We start from the raw sequence: 2,690 nt of genomic DNA on the forward strand, positions 1-2,690 counted from the left end.
GCAGATCCTTTACATACAGCTTTTTATTATTTAATTTTTTTTAGCTTGCAGCTTAAAGACCATTCAGCTTCTTCAACATTTTGAACACTTAGCTTCACCCTTTGCTCAAGCGATTGAAGTTTTTGTAAATAGTTATGGTGTAAAGAACATAATGAATGAGATAATAAGGTAAGCTGAATACACAATAATCTAGCATTGTTCAGTTAAATTTTTTAGGCTTTCTCATGATAATATTTTTTCGTTGTGGGTATATATTTAAAATTCTGAAGAATTTTTTTATACACTGCTAAAACTGGGTTTCAGTACTCGTGATGAGCACCGCACAAATAGCCCAAAGTGTAGCTTTCTGCTTAACAATAAACAAACAAGCATCTTATAAAATTTGAGAAAATTATTCATTTAAGAAATGTTTTTAGTGAAAAATAATTTGTATGATAAATAAAATGTAAAAAGAAATGCTATTATTTTTGGGGTTCGTTTTTCAGCTCTTCTGATTGTTATTTCTTTGGTTGAGATACTGTTTGATGTTATTTTTTCATTGTACATGTTCAGTTATTTAACCTGTAATTAATTTTTAAAATTTTATTTTTAAAACCTCTAGAACCTTCTAAATGAATATCAAAAGTTTGTTTCAGTAAGACTTTATATGTATTTTCCCCATCTTAACACTACATGGACTCATTTGATTTACCCGACCTTGTAACCTAAAAAAATACAAATTGAATCTAAATTAACTATTTTTCTTTCTAGAATGATTGCAGATTGTAACAGAAAATTATAATTATTTATCACAAACGGCCTCAATCTCCTAACAGTTTACATCTGTTTTCATTTAATTTTATTGTTTTATTACTCTTTGAGCCATGTCTAATTACTAAACCTACATAACAAAACACTAAATCAGCTTGCAAATCCATAGCTGAAATTACAGGAAAAAGTATTGAATTAGGTACAGCACAAGGTGTTTGTATGCATACCTTGTTAAGAAATTATTTTGATTTATGGTTTTTTACCTAACCTAATATCTTTTTAATTCTTAAGTTTTAATTACTTTTATAACAATAAATGAAAACTTACATATAAAACAAGAAATTCAGTACTTACATCTGGCCTCTTGTATTTCTGCTCTCAACCTCAACAAAATTTAACCCTTCTTTTTTGTAACAATGGTAGTAGTACATGAAATAGTTATTATTTATTTGAAATACATAATTAAGAACACAAAATATTATTAAGCAGACAAATACATTGACCTAAACCTAAACTGTAATTTGACTTTTAACTAAGCTATAAGTCGATTAAAATAATTTTCTTACTTGATTGCGGTGACCTTGATGATATAATCATCAAGGTTACCTCAATCAAGTATGTCATCAAGGTTACCTCAATCAATTATGTCATCAAGGTCACCTCAATCAATTATGTCATCAAGGTCACCTCAATCAATTATGTCATCAAGGTCATCTCAATCAAGTATATCATCAAGGTCATCTCAATCAAGTATATCATCAAGGTCACCTCAATCCAAATACTTGATTGAGGTGACCTTGATTATAGCAACAATGAATCTGTAGACTGAATAATTCAAATCATATTGTGAGAATAAGGTAGCCTTATACAGAAATCTGTGAATTTAAATCTTATCTTTTTATTGATTATAAATAATCCAATAGCAAATGTCAGAGAGATTTATTGAAATTTTTTTTATAAAAAGGATGTGATAACAGGAGGTCACGTGTAGGTTTGACTTTCTTATTTATATCTCTGTAAAGTAAGAAGACTTGGAAGCTATAACATTAGATTATGTCTCAGCAGTATCTATTCTACATATGTGTAATGTATGTTAAACTCAGGACATCATATAGTAAGAAAATGGGCAATTTAGATTGAAAAAGTGTCATGTGATACAGAGAAGTGAAGATTGAAAATTTATTTAAATATTTCAATTTGAAATTCATATATTAAAACTTATAGTAAGACCTGATTTATTAACTACATTTTGATGCCTAGTTTATTGATATACATTGACAATAGCTTAATTAATTTTGAATGCAAGTATAAAAGGTGACATGCACTTCGACTCCTCCACCATTACATATATGGTTAATAACCCAAATTTTAAAACTGCTCAAACAAGTAATTGTAGAATAGATTTATGTTGAAGTCACTTAGAAATGGAATAAATTTTGAATTGAGAATTTTTTTTATTTTGGTAACAGAGAGATTGGGAGAATGGACATGAATGATCTAGCTCGTGACAGTGCAGGTACACGAGCTCTGTCACAATTTCTTGTGGAGGTGGTGGTGAAAGTTCCTTCTGTTGTTTTACCTTCTATTAGCCTGCTCTTAGCTTACCTGGATGGTGAGGTCAGAAAACTTAGACTAGTCTTTTTTCATTTGTATTTAGGATTAAATTAGTTTGAAAAATAGTTTCAGTTTTTCTTAACATATTGTTTTGGGACAACCTGGGACTTATTGGTCCATCTCAGCTGTTCCATCCACTAAACTAAATTAAAATAATTAAAACAAAAATCTTAAAGCCAGTCTTTATCATTCATATACTTAAAACGTTTTCTTAAACTCATTTAAATTTACTGCTTCTACAACATCTGAGGGCAACCATTGCCCAAATTTATATTTGTGTCCCTTCGTTCTACTATTCTCATAGTTAAATATGAAAAAAGATGATG

At 29.1% G+C, this 2,690-nt stretch overlaps 1 protein-coding gene across 1 annotated transcript in view; it reads left to right on the forward strand.

Annotated features, from left to right (window-relative positions):
* Positions 1-2,690, forward strand: part of LOC106459697 (condensin complex subunit 1-like) — a 57,770-nt gene that overhangs the window by 18,159 nt on the left and 36,921 nt on the right. The window contains exons 8-9 of the mRNA XM_022386228.1: positions 45-168; positions 2,220-2,367. Of these exons, the coding sequence (XP_022241936.1) occupies positions 45-168; positions 2,220-2,367 (272 nt within the window). The remainder of the gene's footprint in view (positions 1-44; positions 169-2,219; positions 2,368-2,690) is intronic.

The sequence above is a fragment of the Limulus polyphemus genome, unplaced genomic scaffold, assembly GCF_000517525.1.
Source record: "Limulus polyphemus unplaced genomic scaffold, Limulus_polyphemus-2.1.2 Scaffold649, whole genome shotgun sequence".
NCBI classification, from domain to species: Eukaryota; Metazoa; Arthropoda; class Merostomata; order Xiphosura; family Limulidae; genus Limulus; species Limulus polyphemus.